The sequence below is a fragment of the Acomys russatus genome, chromosome 17 (genome assembly GCF_903995435.1).
Source record: "Acomys russatus chromosome 17, mAcoRus1.1, whole genome shotgun sequence".
NCBI lineage: Eukaryota > Metazoa > Chordata > Mammalia > Rodentia > Muridae > Acomys > Acomys russatus.
The window spans coordinates 43,365,809-43,384,493 of record NC_067153.1 but is presented as its reverse complement, the minus strand read 5'-3'; the positions used below and the strand labels follow the sequence as shown (position 1 = coordinate 43,384,493).

The following is an 18,685-nucleotide window of genomic DNA, read 5'->3' as shown; positions in this document are numbered from 1 at the left end:
GTCTGTCTTGTAATTTTTCTCCAATCACTGGGCTTGATGGACAGGTGGGAGGGGCTGTGGGAGGCAGGCTTTTCTGTAGTGGTGTCATGGTAAGGAGAGGAGGCAGAGAGGATAAACTCATCCTGTGGCTAGGGCTCTGTTGAGTGAGCCCATGTCTCTGGGATGAATGTCACATGAGCTTTTCCTTTACCCTCCTTGGGCCCTCGTCAGTGAGGCGGACGGTTGGAGTAGATTGGGGCAGGGTAGTTTTCTTTTCCCAGACTGCTGAGATTCAGCATGTCCCATGTGTTAGCTCTAGCCGACACATTTCTCAGAGGTCAGAACTTGTTAAGAAACGCAGAGCGCTCTGGTTTATTTTAAAAATCAGTTCTATCCCCCACCCCTCCCTCAACAGAAAGAACTGGAATTCTCCACATGTGCATTGTAGGAAAAGCATAGGGTCTGGAATGTTGGATGTCCCACAGCTTGAGGTACCTTAGAGCACGTCCCGGTGGACGAGGGGTCTGCTGGGAGTATCATGTTACTGAGATGACAAGCTGAAGCTCAGGAGCTATAAGGCTGCACACACGATTAACCTGAACACAACAAGAACTCAGGTCTCCCGATCCATTTAGCCATAGTCCGTTACTACACCAGACAGCCTCTCATAACTCAACCCATAAAAGACCTTAACAAAGTTTCACTGAAATTCTCAAATGAGCTTAATTAAAATTGCTTGGAAAATGCTCAGTGAAGTATGAAACTTTGTCATACTATCAAGCCATACACTTAGATAAATATGGTATTCCTCTAAAACTAGATTTTAGGGGATATGTTAATTGTACACTGATAAGTGCCTTTTTATTCTGAATCAATAAGTTGTGAAATTGCAGTTGCTTTTATTTACATTGGACATTTTATGCATGTGTATACATATTTAAGTTAAAAGCATCTTTCAAAAAGGCATACATTTTAAAAGAACAATTTTTCAGTGCCATTAGAAAGCCATGTTAAGTCATTTTCCTGGAAGTGGCATCCTTTGGTAACATAACCATGCTGGCTTCCTAGTGCCATCATCAGCCTCTCCCTTAGGACACGTGGTAGCTCCCATCCATATTCACGGCTGGTTTGTGTGCAGGATGCTCCTGCTTCTCTGACCTGCCTCCTCCAGAGTGCTGGGCCACACCAATCACTTATTTGCCCACCAAATTGTAAACAAGCTAAGCCTTTTAGGCCCTCAATTACAGCTGTACATTAAAGTGTAGAAGCAAATATTCCAGAAATATAATGCTTAGTTTATATTCGCTTAGTCTGTAAATTACTAAAATCACTTGTGGAGCTTTAGGTTCAGATTCTCATAGAAGGAAAGAAAATACCAGGTATTTGATTTAGTAAAGATTTAGACAGAGAACACAGAGTGGGTGGGAGGGAAAGGCACAAGCCAGAGTGTGTTCTTTCTAAGCAACTCTAAGAAACTCAAAAGACCTGAGCTATTTACAAAAGGTTCAAGGAAATAAAAATATCTTTTTTCTTCTAAGATAGGGTCTCTCTACATAGCCTTGGCTGCCCCAGAACTCACTCTTTAGACCCAACTGCTTTAAGCCCACAGAGATCCCCTTTCACATCTTTGCCCCTTGAGTGCTAGGATTACAGACATGCACTACCGTGCATGGCAGACAGAAGCCTTGGCTGTTAAAGGCTAGGCTCACCACCAAAAAGACAAGAAAAAATATCTTTTAAATGCAGGAGTATTTACTTTAGATGTGATTAGCCAAGTCAAGGCTACAGAATCTAACAACTGCAATTTGGGAGTATTGCTCCTTGTACAGAGGAGTCTGGAGTTGGGGTTGCGTGAGGCCGGCAGCCTCGCCAGCCCCAGCCAGCCTGATGCAGGAGATAAGCACGGTGAAGAAAAAAAAAAAAAAAAAAAAAGGAAAAAATCCTATCTAGCTTCAGAGTGGGTCAGACTTCATGTTTTCTTTTTTCTCCACTCTCGTCAGACAGCAGTAGTCAAAACTTTAATCTAAATACGCCTGGTCTGCGGTTGTAGACTAATAAATGCAGTTGCCGATGAGCACTGGTGGTGGGCTAATTAGCACAGCCTCCCTGAGTACATTCCTATAGTGTAGGTAAGTTATGCGATTTCCTTCAATGGTCATTTTTTATGAACAAATAATTTCCTTTAACAAACACATTAATTAACAGGTTTGGGGTCAGTATGAGCCTGTGGCTTTAAGTTATATCACTGTGCATTTAAGCAAAATACCTTTACTTATCACAGTGGTAAGGTTTAGCCTTTTGTTCCCTTTCAACAAATACAGTTGGATTGGTAGTTGGGAAAGCAAGAAGCAAGACTTGAATTGATTTAGAGTTGAATGTGACCTTCACCCAGTGCTTAGTCTTCCCACTGTCCTCCTTGTTTACTGTGCCCAACAGTGACAGAGAAAGCAAACAGAAAAGAGAGAGCAAGCAGGCCAGCATTGCCAGTGCTGTGTCAACAGAGCTACTCACTCTGGATTCTCATCAAATAAAATAGCGATGGATCATATGCCAAGGTCAGTCAGAGAGATTGAGGTGTGCTCTTGTCATTTCTACAGAGCCCGTCTCTACTCTCTAATGCGCCAGTGCTTTGGCTTTGGGCAAGTTTCTTCATCACTAGACGCCTTGCTGTAAAGTGGACTTCATAATGAACTCGGAGGGTGGCCCTTAGGATTAGAGACGCGGTTGAGGGCTGGCCACATAACAAGCCATCAGTCTAAAACTGTTAGGGCAGAATGTCTGTGAGGCGCTTTCCTGGGCCCTGTGCTCTCGCTGAAACAGCTCAGCGTGAGTGCTCACTAGGAAGGCCTCGCCTGTGGGCCTGGATAGGGGTGCAGTTCTCCTCTGCCAGCCGGAGCCCTGTGTCCATCACAGTCCTTATTACACGGATTTGCAGGCCAATTCCTTCACTGTGCTGTGTGTGTGTGTGTGTGTGTGTGTGTGTGTGTGTGTGTGTGTGTGCGCGCGGTCGTAATGAGGTGCCTGTATTTACACCTCTGGTTTTCATGGTGGAGGTGTTGAATGTTTAGTATCTAAATGACTGTCCGCCTGGGGAGATGGCCAGTGTGCCTCTGCAGGCCCAAAGGAGTGACTGGTGGCTCATGGTTGTATGTATACGGAGGGCGGGCAGGGGAAGTCACTTTTTAAAAATGGTTTCACTATTTATAATAGTCACAAATCACCCCTGTAAATAATGATATGAAAAAGGATAAAAGGAAATGGAGGGGGTATTAATCCCATTTTTATTATTACAATGGGATACCAAAGGTAACTGATTTATAAAGAAAAGAGGTCAGTTAGCACACAGTTGCCGAGGTTTGGTGGCAAGGTGCTAGTTCCCCTAGAGAAGACCTCATGAAGTCACAAGCCTGGAAGGGAGAAGTCCATCTCAAGGCAGGGAGCCAGAGAGGGCTGGGTCTCCTGCCTCCCATAGGCCCACCTCCTAGAGATCCCATCTGCACTGCCAGACTGAAGACGCCAGGGTAACAGTAGTCCCCGCGGGACAGCGCATACGATAGATTAAGTGCGGCAAAGGGGTGGAGGGGGGGTGATGGTACTAGTAATAACCTGTCACCATTTGTCAATCATTTAGTGCCAGCGATGAGATTGTTTATTGTTTGACTATTTTTTCTTCTATAAATTTGCTTAATTCTTTCCCTCTAAGATTTTGCCAAGAATATTTAAGGCTTCACTTAATTTAGATTTATTTAATTTAATTAGTAGTTACAATTTTCTGTAAAAACTCACCCATACACAGTTAGGAATGATCTAGTGTTAAATAGCAGTGTATAAAAAACAGAGAGCTAAGTGCCAAGCAGTCCAGCATTTAAATGTTCTGATATCGAAGAGAGGACTTTAAAAACCAAGGCAGCAGGCTAGGCGTGGTGGCGCGCAGCTGTAATCCCAGCACACGGGAAGCAGAGGCATGTGAATCTCCGTGAGTTCAAGTTTGCACCAGCCTGGTTTATAAAGAAAGTGCAGGAAAGCCAAGGCTACACAGAGAAGCTCTGTCTTGAAGAACCAAACCAACCAAACAAGGCAGGAGCCGGCAGATGGCTCAGTGGTGGTAGAGTGTTTGCCAGCATGTGTGAGACCCTGGATTTGATGCCAGTACTACGAAAGAAATAATGATATGAGAAGCTCACCTATACCTGGTCAAACGATGATATAGACAGATTTTGGGGATCTTGAAGGTGAAGCCGCTGAGATTTTTCAAGGGAAGTCACTCTCCAGAGTCTAAGCAAATAAGCACGAGTGTTTGTCCTAGGAAAAGTGTCAAGTGGTGTTTTGAGGAGAGTTATTGCCATGCAAGTGTGAGGGCCTGAGTTCAATCCCTGGTACCCACATAAAAAGCCAGGCCTTGCGACACATGCCTGCAATCCCAGCACTGAGGAGGAGACAGGGGCAGTTCCTGGGACCGAGTGGCCAGCCAGGCCAGCCTAATCACTGAGCTCCAGTCAGTACAGGGACGATAGGCATGAGCCATGCACTTGATCCAGACAGCACACGGTAAAACTAAGGTATTGAGCTGTGGAGACAGGAGGATCGGGAGTTCAAAGCTAGCCTCAGCCTCATAGCAAGTTTCAAGTCTGTCTGGGTTCTGTGAAACCTTGTATAAAAAAACAACAAAACAGCAAAACCAAGAACTCTTGCAAGGCTGACATTAAGAATTAAAGGGTGTGAGGCTAAGAGAGAACTCAGAGGCCTCACACCCTCCAGTGCCTTCATTTTGTATTTCCCACACTCTTAGACACAATCCTGACACTGTCCTTTCACCTGCTCTGGAAGGCCCGAGGCCATGGCTGCTGGAGAGGCAGGGAGCCTGGCTTAGCAGCATAGGGCTGCATGACGACCTTGAGCCAAGGTACTTAAGGTACTTAAGGCACATTCTCCATTTTCCCAGGCCCGATTCCCTCCTGGTGAGCTGGTCCAGGAGGAGGCCACATAGGGCACACAAGGACACATGGGTAAGCAACTCTGATCTGGAAGCTGCAGTCCCAAGTAAACCCCTCTTCATGAGCCCAGTTCCTCATCTTCGTTGCTTCCTTCTCTAAGAAACATCCCACCGAACTCCTCCTCCCAGAACCTTCCTCAAGGTGGAGCTGGCCAGACCACATTTGACTCTGCTTTGAATTCTCACTCCCAGCCAAGGCAGTGAAGATGGAGAAGGCACTGTGGGGACTCACTTTGTAGACCAGGCTGGCCTTGAACTCACTGCCTCTGCCTCCCAAGTGCTGGGATGAAAGGCATGCGCCACCACTACCCGGCCTCTACTCTCTTTTTATAATACAGTACTAATAGACTTGTAATCTGTCATCTATAATTCCCTATTCTCATTTATTGAAGAGGCAGCTGCCTTGGTACTTTCTCAGCATGAAGACAGATGTTCTAGTGGGACTCCATTACTGTACCCAGAAGCACAGTCTTGATGGTTGGTGATAATCCTGAGCGAGCTCAAGTGGCCTCATTTTTCTTAGTGTTGCCTGATTTACAATGCTTCCACTACCCTCTCACAGAACTATCTGGATATGTTGTCCAGAGACGCCATTCCAATTCCCTATTGGTGGAGTGCACTTCTCAACCCTACAGAGAAATAGTAATACAAGTCATTATTGATTTTCCAGTGTCCATCCCCCAGACCCCAAAAGATGGGCTATGAAAATGTTAGCAGGTGCCATTGGAGTGGCTATCTCTCACAGCCCAAGCAGGGGGGCTGATGAGTCAGGGAGGCAGAAGGTATCCCAGCTCTTACCCTGCAGCTGCATCCAAAGCCTCAAGTTCAGAAGCTTCTACGACAATCTCTCTGTCCTAAATATGGGGACTCCCCTGGGTGGGCTAACCACTGTCCACTCTCTAAAGAGGAGGGTCAACACAGAGGCATAACTTTGTCCCTGTTTCCAAGCAAAGCCACAGTCAAGCAAAGCCTTGACTTATTCTCAAAAGGCAGAACAGCTGAGGAAGACAGACCAGAGGACCCCGAAGCCCTTCTCACTGATTCCAGTTTGTGCTAGATGTTGGGTCCTCCACTACAAGGGACCACAACCCTTAAAGAAAACTGACTCTCCCTCCCCCCATAGAAGGAACTGTCCTTAGCTCCCCAGGTAGGGGTGAAGACTCCTGCCTTCCTCCTGCCTCTGTGCTGGAATGTTGACCGGCTTGATTTTGTGCAGGTCTTGGTCAGGCAATCACGCTTGCTGTGAATGAGTGCAGCGGCCCTGCCCTGTCCAGAAGGTATCGTCGGCTGCTTACAGTCTTTCCACCCTCTCTTCCGTGACGGCCCTTGGGAAGAGAGGCTGTGACGCAGATGTCCCGTTTGTGGCTGAGTCCTGCAAAGGCATGTATTCTCTGCCCTTTGATCAGTTGTGAGTCTCTGCACAGAGAAGCTTCTCTGATGAGGTCTGAGAACTGCACTAATCTAATTTATGGGCATAGATAAGTTAATTCGGAAGGCAGCATGAGGCTTTAGTGAAATAGTAGTAGTTCTCCTGGGGCCTGCGAGTTCCTCAGCCACGGCTTCCTGGCCAGATTTGCAGATCATTTTAATGTGAGAATTCAGGATCTACCTGTAATTCCCAGCACTGGTCTTTTTGAGCACCGCTCTTTTACTATTGCCATTAGGTATCTTCTTTGGAAACTTCCAGATGAATACTAGGGCCTTGCTGTCTGCCTGTTATGACTGCTAATTACTCTTTTGCTTGTGGTCTCACTGCTATACTTGGAACACATTGGTGCTTCCATCAAATCTTTCTTCAGCTGTTTGAGTCTAAGATGTTGAGGGTGTTTTTATTTTTATTTTCAATCTCAATTTTGGCTGAAGTTTCGTAGTTGGGATGCTTATTTGATTCCATCCTATCCATCTGTTCTTATTTCACTTACATGCACCTTGTTTTGTTTCATAATTCCATGTGAGTCTTGCATTTTCTGTGTGTGTGTGTGTGTGTGTGTGTGTGTGTGTGTGTGTGTGTGTTCACATCAGGACAACTCTGGGGATTCAATTCTTTCCTTTTGCCTTTTTTTTTTTTTTTTTTGGGCAAGGTCTCTCTTGTTGCAGTCACTCTGTGCTCTCTGGCCCATGAGCTTCTGCCTGGTCCTCCTGTCTCTCCCTTCCATGGCACTGGAGGAGTGCGGGGATCACAGATGCAAGTCACCATGTTTCACTTTCTATGTGGGCTCCAGGGATCAAACCCAGGCGTCAGGCTTGGCCAAGAAGTGCTTTTAGCTTTTGAACCACTTCTTCTAGCCTCTGTTAACTTCTCAATGGTTTCTTTTTAAGTCTTTTAAAGAAAAAAAATCCTCTAGCACCTTGGTTTTGTAGAAGATCCTATAGATGCATTTCACCTGGGGAGGAATTGGTCTTATTGCTGTGCTTTAGGCTCATTGAGAAGGAGGTTTTTCTCACAGCTTCACAGGTTCACTTTGCCTTCACATTAGCTGCTCTGATTCATGTACCCTGTTCCCTCCTGGCCTACAGCACAGGCCTTACCAAAGTGGCTTGGAGCCTGCGCCTTGTGGTAGAAGTAGGCTGTTGCAGACCCAGGCCTGAGCCAGCAGGCAACTTAGTCCCGTGAGTTAAGACTGTGTTGTCTTAACCCCTGTTCCTGGGCCCATATAAATCTCTGTAAGTGGATCTTCCCCAGAGAGCGAGTGCCGTCCCTCTCGCACCTTCTTTTCATAAACACAGAGCCCTCCCATCAAAGGGAGATGAGGGCTAGACCTCTATCTGACACCTAAGTTGCTCAAGTCCTAGCTGCCAGAACAAGAGCCCAGCAGCCCTGTGTCTCCAGCCACACATGTGGCTTTTTCATTTGTATTTCTCTGTGGAGAGCTTTTTTTTTTTTTAATCTTGTTTTTGAGACTGGCAGTGCCTGTTCCTGCCACGTGGTTGGAGCAGAGCAGTACTTTGAAGCATGACCGCACTGTGTCAACATGGACGGATGGGGTTTGTCTTGCCTGTGTTTGTTGTGCTGTGGGTGGAAGTCAGGAGCTTGAGGATGCTATGTAGGTGTTCCATTGAGACTCCTCCTTAGCCCCTGACTGAAAGGGGGGAGGGTTTTATTTTTAGTAGAAATAACCTGGTCAGATACTTTAGCTCAGTGGTTCACAATCTGTGGGTTGGGACCCTTTTGGGGTTACATATCAGATATATCCAACATACTAGATATCCACATTACAATTCACAATAGTAACAAATTTATAGTTATTACGTAGCAGCCAAATAATTTTATGGTTGCGGGGAGGGTCACCACACCATGAGGAACTGTATTGAAGGGTCGCAGTGTTAGAAAGGTTGAGGACCACTGATATGGATGCTCCTCCCTCTCTTCCAGTCTCTGCCACTTTGAGGCTTCTTAGAAGGTAGATCAGGAAGAAGATGAAGAGGTCAAGAACTTAAGCTGCCGTAGACAGCAACGGATCTGAACTAAGGGAGGTGGAGGGGGCGGAGGGAGACCTGATATCTGAGTGGGGGCGGAGCTATGTTTATATTCCCCACTGAGAATGGAAGTAAAATTCACTACAACAGGAATACAGGAAGAGGTGTGGGTTTGGGTAGGACAGCAGCTCAGGAAGGAGACAGGAGAGTTAGTGTATTTTCCAAGTGTTGCTGAGGGCAGACACGCCTGTCTCCAGCTCTTACCACACACATTCTTCTAGGAACCTTTGAGTCTCTCCTTCCCCAGCCTTTGAGAAACATCTCCTTGCCGTCCTCACCCGTTTCACACCTTCTTAAATGCCCAGGGGACCAGCAAGTATAGTTCTGGCCTTTGTGGGTGTTAGAGGAAAGGACAGCTGGCAAATGGGCAGGTCCAAACTGTAGCAGACCTCTAAAGGGCTCGAGTAAAGTGCTCTGAGAGGCTGGAAGGAGGGCCTGGCCACGGCTGAGCCCAGGTCTGTGTAATCCCCTCACTGAGACTTCTGGGACAGCACCCCACACTCACATCCAGCGTGACGCCCTTCAGACTTCCTTTAGAAAACACAAGAACCTAAGTGCGTGTGGGTGCCGTCTCCTTTTGCTGCTGGGTCCTCAGTGCTTAGAGCACTCCCTGAACTGAGAAGTGACAGAGTGGCTGCAGAAGCTACTTAGTTGGACATGGTCTCTTGCATAGCTGCTCCCGTGACTCTTGTCTCCTAGTCTCTTACCCTGGGTTGGAGAAGGGACCTCAAGTTGACCTGCTTGGTCCTCCTTCTGCCTTATTAAGCTTGCCCTCATCCTAGGTCTTTATTATTTTTGTGTTTATCAATATTTTTGTATATTTTGTGCTTTTCTTTCAAAGACATTTATTATCTTTCTGTGTGTGAGTGTTTGGCCTGCCTGCATGTATGTGTACCATGTGCGTGCCTGGTGCTCACAGAGGCCAGAACAGAGTGCTGGATCCCCTAGAACTAGAGGTAATCACGGTTTGAGCCACCATGTGGGTGCTGGAAACTGAACCTGGGTCCTCTGCAGGAGCAACCAGTGCTCTCACCACTGAGCCATCTTGCAGCCTGTGGTGTGTTTTTTCCAGTGGGGGTTGTGTATTGTAGCCCTCCACCCTCTGCCAGAACAGCACGGGACTGCTTCAGACTCTGTCAATCAGTCATTTGCATGGATCCCTTCAGTTCATAGGAGGAAGAAGGAGCCTTCAAATTGCAGAGTGTGGAGTGACTCTTAGTTCAGAAAACCTGTTTTCTAGCCCTGCATTATTCCTTTCTTTTTCAGACACGAAACTGCTGACTTTCCTGTACTGTTAGGGTTTTGTGCTGTGTCCTCCTTCGTGTCTTTTCAGAGCGTATTGCTCAGAAATGAATGGGGCCATTGCTGTTGTTTATCTCCTCCTTGAAACAGACTTAGGGGCTCTCCTTGGCCTTTCTTACTTCTCACTGTGGTGCTTTAGGGAGGTCTGGCTGGTACAGAGGGCAGCAGAATGGGAGCTGGGGGAGGTAGGCAGGGTTAAATGAGTTGTCCACTTCTGGGGGATTTCTTTCTTATTTTTGGGCAAAACCCAGCGGCCTACCTTCCTGAAGCTGCTTCTGTTTCCTTGAGGGAGTCCGATGCTCCAAGGAGGTGGCTCCCACCAGGGCAACTCGCTTTCTGCTTGCTGTGCCTGCGTGCCGCTTAGAGCCAGTGAGCTGCTCCCACATCCCACCAATCTCCACAGACTCCAAGTAGAATGTTCCAATTCTAGCCCATAATTTCTAGTTTCTAATTGGGGGTATTGCAGAAGGCTATTTTAAGCCAAGCAGCTTTCTCAGGCAGCTAAGTTGTAAATTGGCCACCAGCATCTTTCTGCAATCTGCTTCATTTACACCATAGCAAGAGGAACATTTGAAACTTTTTGATAATGTTTCTTTCTTGATTCATTCACTCAGTAAATATTTATTGAATGTATGTTCTGTGCCATTGGTATCTGCAGTGAGGCTTCTCTCATGGGCTTTATATTCTAAGTGAGGAAGTGAGCACAGAGGTGACAGTGGGTAGTGGCAGCTGCCCCAGGAAGAAACAAATCAGGACAAGGAGTAGAACGATGAGGCGATGAGGCGAGGCTCCTTCTGAGGGCGGCAGGAGGAAGGCTGCTCTGAGGAGGTGGTATCTGAGGGGAGACCAGATGAGTCAGGGATCCAGCCATGCAGCGCTCCTGGAGGAAGCAGCAGCTGCCTGAAGTTCTGTGTTGTGGGCAAGAGGCTCAGGGCTGCAGGAACAGGGGTTGGAGGAGGAGGAGAAACGCAAGGAGCCGGGCTCCTGAAGTTGAGAATGGGAAGACACAGTTGGTTTTTAAAAAAAATCTCCAAATCTAGACTGTGCCCCTGTTCTCAGGGAAGGACTGTATGTGACATCATCCTCAAGGACTAAAGTTCCAACTGACTTCTGCCTGTCATATGACACTGAGTGGGCCTAGCACACAGTGGGCCTTTTCAGTTAGGCACTGTGAGCTGTCCACCAGGAACTGAGGGTGTTTAGAGCAGCATTTGAGACAGTTATAAAGGAAATTTGGAAGGAAGAAATGACTAAGAGGTGAGATTGGAGAACGTAGCCTTTGTGTACATGGTTGCCTGTTGTGTGCATGTGGGAGCCGGAGGCTGAGGTCAGGTGCCTTCCTCAGTCCCTCTCCACATTGTCTTTTTGAGACAGGGTCTCACTGAACTGTTAGACTGGTTGGTCAGTGGGTCTCTGGACACTCCTGCTAGGGCCCAGCACCGAGGCTGCAAGCAAACACCGCTGCTCCTAGGTCTTAGTGGGTTCTGGGAATCTAAACTAGATTCTCCTATTCCTGTAGCAAGCATTTTACTCACTGAGCAATCTCCCTGCCCCCACACTCAAACCTTTCTTGTCTGCTTATGTTAGTGGATTTATTGCAGAGTATGGATAGCTTTCCAAAGAAAAATCCACTAATGCATTTAAAATGAAAAGTATAATGCCAGCTAAGACGCGGTTTCATCATAGGTTGATGATTTGTATGCTTAGTGAGCACGGAGGGGTGTGTTCATCATCAGTCTTCTCTTGTCTTTCCACTTGGCTACATTTTCACTTTTCCTTAATTTTCTTTAGAATAAAATTAATTATAGTTTTACTCAGTTTTTCCATTTTAAGCAAATTCTTGGGTGTTTTTCAGGTCGCTTTATCCGGGAGAAGTCTAATCAAGTCATCACTCTGTTGACGGATGAGCAGCTGCTTTGTAGAGAGCGGGAAGTGGCAGCTAGGACGAGGCAGCGGACCTCCTACTCCATGACGTTTCCCAGCAGCTTATCTGCCTCAGGGAACTCCCCTGCAGCATGCGCCTCCATCCTCATCCCAGAAAGCCTGACCTCTGAGAAGAAGCACTCACTCCTGACAATCGCAAGTCTGCGCAGTAAAAGTGCGTACTGTAAGCAGCGGCCTAAAACATGATAGGTTTCCACTGAGAACAGCTAGAAACACAAACACACCAGGTTCACACCAACGTGCCAGCACTGTATCAGCAGGAGCATCCCACTGTTACACTGTGTTCTGCAGGGAACAAAGATGAAGGAGGATATTCAGTTGGCGTGTGTGGATGTTTTTTGGAATGTGTTGCTTCTGAATTAACATAAAACAATTTTCCGCTAAAATCGTTAGCCCAGTGGCTATCCTATTTGGCATCTTTATTCATTTTAATATTTTTTTCTAACTGTGATATGAAGGAAGCTTACTTTTAAGGAGTCAGGCTGGGCACGTGGACATGTTTCTTTAAATGTGTTTGAAGAGTCTAACCTAATTTAAATATTTTCTAGCATGATTCTTTGTGAGCCTTTCCTTTGCCTAAAACTTTAACTCTGAATTACTGAACTTTAAAAACAAGGGTGGAGAAAATATGACATTACCAGGGACATAAAATATCCTTTCCTATTAATCTTGTTGAAAAAGCAAGGGACGCCATCTTGCTGTAGCTTCTCCAGCACCCCCTGATGGGTGGCGCATAAAGACAGGCAGTTGGGAGGAGAAAGCACGGATGGAATCTGATGTAGTTGTAGCCGCTCCTTAAAAGCAACTAAACTCAGTGCTAAAAGTGTGGGCCTCTGAGGTTTTTTGGAGATTGCCTCCTGGTCACAGCATCTACGTCTATGGCAAGGGACTGCAGGTTTGCCCCACCTGCATGTTGAGATAGAATTTGCAGTGCGCTGAAAGCTGAAGGCGGGGAAGAGCCTTCAACAGCGCTTGAGCCCTGAGACCCTCAGGAGCTCTCTCTTGCCCTCGTGCTGCTGTGGGAAGAGGTGGCTTCTTAGGGCCTGACCTTGCACACACCCTGATTGCAGACATCCCATCTTCTGGAGCTGTAGGAAATTGATTTTTGTTGTTTTCGGGTCACCCATTCTGTGGTGCGGTTAGCAGCCTGAACCACCCCGAGAGCTGCAGGGACCCACCATGAGTGTGAATTGCAGTTGTCAGCGGAGCACAGAAACTCACAAATACCAGCAGTGATACCGACACAAACCAATCCTGAAATCATCCTCCCCGAGTTTGGCAAGGGTTCCTAAATGCTCACACAGTTTGTACCTGTGGGTCACTGACAAAGAAAAGCATTCAAAGGGGTTCTTTGTAATTATGACAGTAAACACCACCGGACAGTTCTAGAAGTAGCGGAACATCTTTTTCAGGGGAGCCATTTATTTTGGAATAAGTCCCTACAGCTGATACTAAGAATTGTGACACCAGCTCTGACTCTTCGGGGCTTCTTTTGCTATTTTCTGTCCTTTCTTGCTCGCACACACACATGCACATGCGTATGTGCATGTGTGTGTGTGATGTGTACATGTTCATGTTTGTGTGTGCATGTTGGGGCACATGTGAATGTGGAGGCTGGAGGTCAATGCCAGTATTTTGCTCAGCTGAGCCCCACCTTGTTTTTTGAGACAGGGTGGCTCACTGAGCCTGGAGCTTGTCAGTTTGTGTGGGATGGCTGGCCAGGAGCTCTAGAGATCTATGTGTCTCTACCCACAGTGCAGGGATTCGACTGTGCTTCAATGCCTGGCCTTTACACGGTCTGTGGGGCTCCTCATGCTCAGCAGCCAGGCATGGATGTAAGCGTCAGGGCTGCAGGCATTTGGACGTCCATCTGGCTTGTGGAGCAGAGGTGGTCACTTTCATGTAGGCCCCTATGCTTGTGTGGTGGGCCCTTTACAGTGGGGTCACCTCCCAGGCCCTCTACAGTGGGGTTACCTCCCAGGCCCTCTACAGTGGGGTCACCTCCCAGGCCCTCTACAGTGGGGGTCACCTCCCAGGCCCTCTACAGTGGGGTCACCTCCCAGGCCCTCTACAGTGGGGTCACCTCCCAGGCCCTCTACAGTGGGGTTACCTCCCAGGCCCTCTACAGTGGGGTCACCTCCCAGGCCCTCTACAGTGGGGTTACCCCTCCCAGGCCCTCTACAGTGGGGTCACCTCCCAGGCCCTCTACAGTGGGGTTACCTCCCAGGCCCTCTACAGTGGGGTTACCTCCCAGGCCCTCTACAGTGGGGTTTACCTCCCAGGCCCTCTATAGTGGGGTCACCTCCCAGGCCCTCTACAGTGGGGTCACCTCCTGGGCCATTTCCAGTGGGGTCACCTCCCGGGCCCTTTCCAGTGGGGTCACCTCCCAGGCCTTCTACAGTGGGGTCACCTCCCAGGCTCTTTACAGTGGGGTCACCTCCCAGGTCCTTTACAATGGGGTCCTCTTCCAGGTCCTTTACAGTGGGGTCACCTCCTAGGCCCTTTACAGTGGGGTCACCTCCCAGGCCTTTATGCCCCTTTTTGGCTCACTTTCTTCTTGAGCTTTATTGCTTGAGACCCGAATGCCCAGCAGAAATGGAAGCAACAGCAGTGAGGGAGTCAAATTCCCTTCACTATGGAGCTCATGTGACAGAGGCCAGCCTAGGGCCACACATGCACAGAATAACACAAGACATGTCACATGGTAATGTGTCCTTCAAAAGGGAAAGCAGTCAGGGACAGAGTGACAGGGATGGCTTTATTTGGGGACAGATATGGGATGGGGCAGCATTTTGAAGGAGGGGAATTTTAACAGAGACCTGGCTACAGTGCTGAAGCAGGTGGGTCACGTGCTCCTGCCCTGAAGCAGCCATGGGTGATAGCAAGCTAACAAAGGGAGTCCCGAGTCCCTGCAGAAGCAGCTCATCTCTGAGCCATGTTTGTGAGGCACATAAGAAATTCTCGCTACTTTATAGTCATGGAGTAAGTTGTTTTTAAAAATCGAAGTGGCATCTCCCAATGTTACGACACACCTCAGTCACCAGGAAGAGCTCTGAATGCTCCTTTTTTAAAAAATCATAAACTCAACACATGGTGGCACACTACCGAGACCCCAGGACTAAGGAGCCCAGTCAGGAGAATTGAGTTTGAGGCTAGCCTCTGCCACACAGCTGGACCTTGCCTCACAGGGAAAAAAATCTGGAGTTTTGTTACAGTGCATTTAGCAGCACAGACATAAATAGAGAATGGCCTGCCATCTTCCAGGCCCTACACTAGGCATGGTAAGCAAATGAAGTGCTTCTGCTCCCGTGGGAGTGACATGGGGTGGTGTACGGCACTTCACAACATGAGGCTCCAGGAGCGAGGCCATGGAAGTGCTGCTTGACATGCATGTTTGGATAAGGAAGCTGCTGGAGCCCTGCTAATAGAAACTCGGTTAGATTATTTTTGTTTCACTTGCCCGCTGTCTGTACTAGATACATAGATGTATGCATTTATGTTTAGAAAGGAGCAACTGTGTTGAGTAAGTTTAACTGCAGTACCATTTCCACAGTCACCATTTTCAGGAAGATGTTGGATCTCAAGCTGTACGTTAAAGGAAGAAATAAAGCAGACATTTTGGGATAAGAATTAAATAAATAAATAAATAAATAAATAAATAAATAAAAAAAAGAGGCCAAGCATGGCTGTGCACTCCTTTAATCCCAGCACTCGGGAGGCAGAGGCTGGTAGGTAGATCTCTGTGAGTTTGAGGCCAGCCTGGTCTACAAAGCCAGTCCAGGACAGCCAGGGCTACTGCACAGAGAAGCCCTGCCTTAAAAAACCAAACTAAAACAGAGTTGGGCAGGGGCCTCCTTAGCGGGACAAGGGAAGCAGCAGATGGAAGTGTGGAGAGCAGAGATGCGTCTGAAGTGGGTGGTCACGAGTCACAAGCAGTAGAGGGAGGCACCGGAATGCTAGCGGCTTAACCGTGTGGGGATTTCTTTCCCTCTAGAGTAATGCAGAATAGGTGTTTGAGGACTGATCTGGCTTCCTGTGGTGTCAGCAGCCTCAGCAACTTTCTGTCTCATTGCTATACCAAAGTCATGACGCATAGCTACCAGAGCGCCAGCATCACACCAGCGTTCTTGCTGTAGGAAGAAAGGCATGTTGAAGACCCAGATGCCCCATGCTGCTAGGTCACGGCTAACGTTTTGGCTTACATGTTGCTTATCACGCAGCCACATGGATACTCCTAGTCGCAAGGGAGATTGGGTAGCTGTGTCAACTCTGCTGATTTAGAAAGAAGTCAGAAGAAACAAGGGGAGAATAAATAGAGGAGATGGTAAAATAGTCTCTGCCACAGTGGGAAAGGGTACAAGCAGAAGGTGGATTAGGCGTGGAAGAACTGCTTGTATACTAAATGGAATAAAAACTAAATTTGAATATGCAGAAAAATGTGGGCAGACACTTGAAAGTTTTCTGAGCAATTAACAAAAGGCATAATAAGTGGATTTTGGAAATTTCAGTTTGCTTGAACTTGTGCCTAGGAAGCAAGCAGTTCAGGCCTTGAACAGGAGGCCTGTTTAGCTTAGTCACAGAACTTCGCTTTCTCATTACAGAAAACAGCTGTTTTGGGGAGATAATTCTTATGGCTTTGTGTGGAAATGAAGGAGATGTGGGTTGCAGGGAGACTGTGAGGAACAAAAAGTCTGAGTACAGGACCCGCTCTGGGCGGGAGGGGTGAGGGGAGGGTCCTGTTTGAAGACAGCAGTACACAAAGGGGCTAAGTGGGTATTACACTGGAGAAGGAAGGGAGGAACTGAAAACGCCTTCTGCATCCGAGTTAGAGCAAAGAGGTAGACAGCGGTATCATCCAGGTAAATTTCCATCCGCGGGAGTCTAAAGACGTGTCTGCCTTATTTAGTTACAGCGGGATGTGAAATTGAGAGCATCTCTAGAAAGCCTAGAGCTGAAACAGCTGTGTCAACTGCTTCGAGGTAAATTAGCAAGGGAAAAGAGCGCTCCGAAGCAGCCTTCACACATCACCACTTCTTGTGTTTTATTTCTACTCTTGGATGTTTCCCTAAGCTCTGATTCTCCTCGATTGCTTGGGTGGTTTTTGTTTGGAAGGCTTTGATTTTGAAGGAAGAGACACACTAAAGGCTCATTGCCGCGTGATGACAGCAGGCTGCAGAGAGCTGCTCTGACCCAACGCTGGCTCTGTGGGTCACACAAGCCCTTTCTCAGAGGGGCACCAGAGCTTCTCTCTCCAGAAGCATTGCTTACCCACCCCAGCACCTCGGAGTTCTCTGGGAGGTGTCTTTTTTGTAGTACACTTTCGTCTGTTTCGTTAGAGAGCTGGCTCAGAGGTTAAAAGTGCCGCCTGTTCTTCCAAAGGTCCTGAGTTTGATTCCTGGTCATCACAGTTTTGTCTGTGCTTAATGAGGGTTCCTTTGGGAAGTAATGGCATTGCATGTCTTGGAAGCATTCCCGTGCAAATGACATGAAGGCCGCGGAATCAGTTACAGTGCAGGTCACCATCCTGCCTTTACAGTCACAGCCGGATACTTTGTCTGTACTGACAACCTTGCTCACACACAACAGATGAGGACTCATGGCACACATTGGCTGCCGCTGAAACACTTAAGCTGGTGAGACCTGCTGTCGATCCTTTACATCTTAAAGGAAACATAAAAAACCCATAATTCATATTGCCTGCCTCCCAAAGCCAACAGTTATTGCAAAGAATAGTGACTTCCAGTCTGCCTTTCTTTTTGTTTTGTCTGTTTGTTTTGGAAAAGCTACTTTGTTCCTGGAAGATGACATAGGCTCTTTGTAAAGGTCTGGTTACTTGTAATCACATCCTCAGTAATCAGTGCTGCATGAACACAACCCTAGGTGTGTGTACACACAGAGGGGTGACTAAGGAGAGCTTAGTGCACAGCATGAGAGACGTGTCTTTTCCCCCCTTTGTGAAGAAGAGGAGTAGGGTCTTGCTGTGTAGCCCTGGCGAGCCTTAAATTCAGTCCTGCTGTCTCAGCTTCCTAAGTTCTGAAATCACAGGTGTGCACCAACTTAATATATTAGATGCTAATTTATGGTAAAAATTTCAAATGTCTGCTGCTAGCAATAACTCTAGGGGCCCATTCTGTTGCATGATCACCAGTGGCCATAAAGGATGTGCTGAGAATTCACTGTTCCCGCAAAACTATGAGAATTCCCCAAGGCCCTTTTCTTCCAAATGTTAGTAATAAAGTAAGTCCAGAGCTGAAGTCTGTGGGACTGAAAGTTGGTACAAGTGGCACGTTAGAGATTGACTCTCTTATGGGTATCATTGGTTTAAAAAATGACTTCTCCATGCCTTAGGCCTTGGATGCCCTCTCAGGAATGCGAGAAGTGCTGAATGCAGGCTCTGACCAGGGGCTGACTGGATCCTGTGGTTCTTTGCAGAGGGAACCACCTCAGTTCACCCCCAAGTCCTGGGGTTGTCAGGGGTAAAGTCAGGCAGTGAGCTCACAAGCCGGCATCACCACAGCAGGAGAGGCAAGCGAGGGGCAATGTAGTCCTAAAGAAGGTTGATGCAGACCGCATGCAGACATATATTTAAACATTTATACGAGTGAAGGAAGGGATCACACACCATCGGTTTTAAAGAAATTATAATGACTGAGTGGATGAATTTTTAAAAAAATTTTCAAAAAAATTAAAAAAAGAAACTACTTTAAAAAATTAGAATATATGTCCAAAAAGAAAAACAACATTTTAGAAGCACGGTTGGAAAAAAAAAGTGATGAATAAATGGTAAACATGTATACAGAATGAAGTATTTTCAGTTAAACACTGCTTAACTATTTAGTGAAAAGTGACAGCTGTGTCCCAGCCATTGAGACACTGAGGCAGGAAGATTGCTAAAAGTTTGAGGCCTATAGTTGGTCCACACACATAGACTCACACATGCATACAAATACGAAGTTAAACACATGGAAGAAATAAACTTTTCCATATAGA

General features: G+C 47.1%; 1 protein-coding gene across 1 annotated transcript in view; it reads left to right on the top strand.

Annotated features, from left to right (window-relative positions):
* The window catches only part of Enthd1 (ENTH domain containing 1), a 108,922-nt gene that overhangs the window by 13,084 nt on the left and 77,153 nt on the right, over positions 1-18,685 (top strand). Inside the window, 1 exon segment of the mRNA XM_051159401.1 lies at positions 11,607-11,849. Coding sequence (XP_051015358.1) covers positions 11,607-11,849 — 243 coding nt within the window.